The sequence below is a fragment of the Apis dorsata genome, unplaced genomic scaffold (genome assembly GCF_000469605.1).
Source record: "Apis dorsata unplaced genomic scaffold, Apis dorsata 1.3 scaffold_968, whole genome shotgun sequence".
In the NCBI taxonomy this organism is placed as follows: domain Eukaryota; kingdom Metazoa; phylum Arthropoda; class Insecta; order Hymenoptera; family Apidae; genus Apis; species Apis dorsata.
Genome location: NW_006264075.1, coordinates 382,834 through 383,746, shown reverse-complemented (window position 1 = coordinate 383,746; position 913 = coordinate 382,834). Strand labels below are relative to the sequence as shown.

At 37.6% G+C, this 913-nt stretch overlaps 1 protein-coding gene across 6 annotated transcripts in view; it reads left to right on the top strand.

Moving 5' to 3' along the window:
* LOC102674460 (neuronal acetylcholine receptor subunit alpha-7) overlaps window positions 1-913 on the top strand; it is a 362,879-nt gene that overhangs the window by 4,738 nt on the left and 357,228 nt on the right. For all 6 annotated transcript variants that reach the window (XM_006623887.2, XM_006623889.2, XM_031514304.1 and 3 more), the window contains exon 3: window positions 121-367. In XM_006623887.2, the coding sequence (XP_006623950.1) occupies window positions 232-367 (136 nt within the window). In that variant the 5' untranslated portion in view covers window positions 121-231. The remainder of the gene's footprint in view (window positions 1-120; window positions 368-913) is intronic.

Genomic DNA, 913 nt, shown 5'->3' with positions numbered 1-913 from the left:
CCCGGGCGACGTTCGAGACGGTGATCGCAGCTCGTAGAGAAGTGACACGCGATATATATATATATAGATATATATAGATATAGATATATATATATATATATATATGTATATATTATATAGTGTGTAGTGCGCGCACGAGTGGAGAAGGGACGTACAAGGGGGTGGTGGAACACGAAAGGAGTGGAGCATTCGGTGAATTCCGGGTGGCCGACCCTTGCGAATAGAGGAGAGATGTCGAGCTGGCCGAGTCTGCAAAATTCATTCGCCATGGCGAACCAGACGAGAGGTCTGCCACAGATGCGAATAAAGCTTTGTATGGTCAGCGCCGGTCTTCAAATAGTCCTTTTGCTCACCGTCCTACCTCAAGGTAAGTCCCATGCTTGCTGATTTTCCTCCATCTTCCGGTTATCGTTCGATTCATCGGTCCAGGGACCGCAATTTCCTATTACGAGGATTCGCTTCGATTAGGGGCAAGCACAGGGAAGGATAAGTAATAATAAAGTTAGGAAATAGTCTCTTATAACTTGGGATATTTGGAAAATTTTGTAGATTTCAAAGTGAAGATTTATTTTGGGGGATGTAGATAAAAGAGAGGTAAATGTTAACAAAGTTCGGAAATTAATCTTGTTGGTGATTCAGGAAATTGTAGGTGCTTTGTTTTAATTTTAAATTAAGGATTTGTTTCGTTTGAAGGCAATAGAATATAGGCAAGAATAAGTGTTAACAGGTAAATAAAGATAGATGTTAACGGATAATGGATAAGTGTTAATGTTGTGTGTTAAAGTGTAAAGATAGAAAATCTGTCAAACTGATTTTTTTAGTTTTAATTATTGGAAGCACACAGATTTTATGATTAAAATTATATTGAGATAAACGCAATGTATAATTATAAATATGTATAATTATACGTATA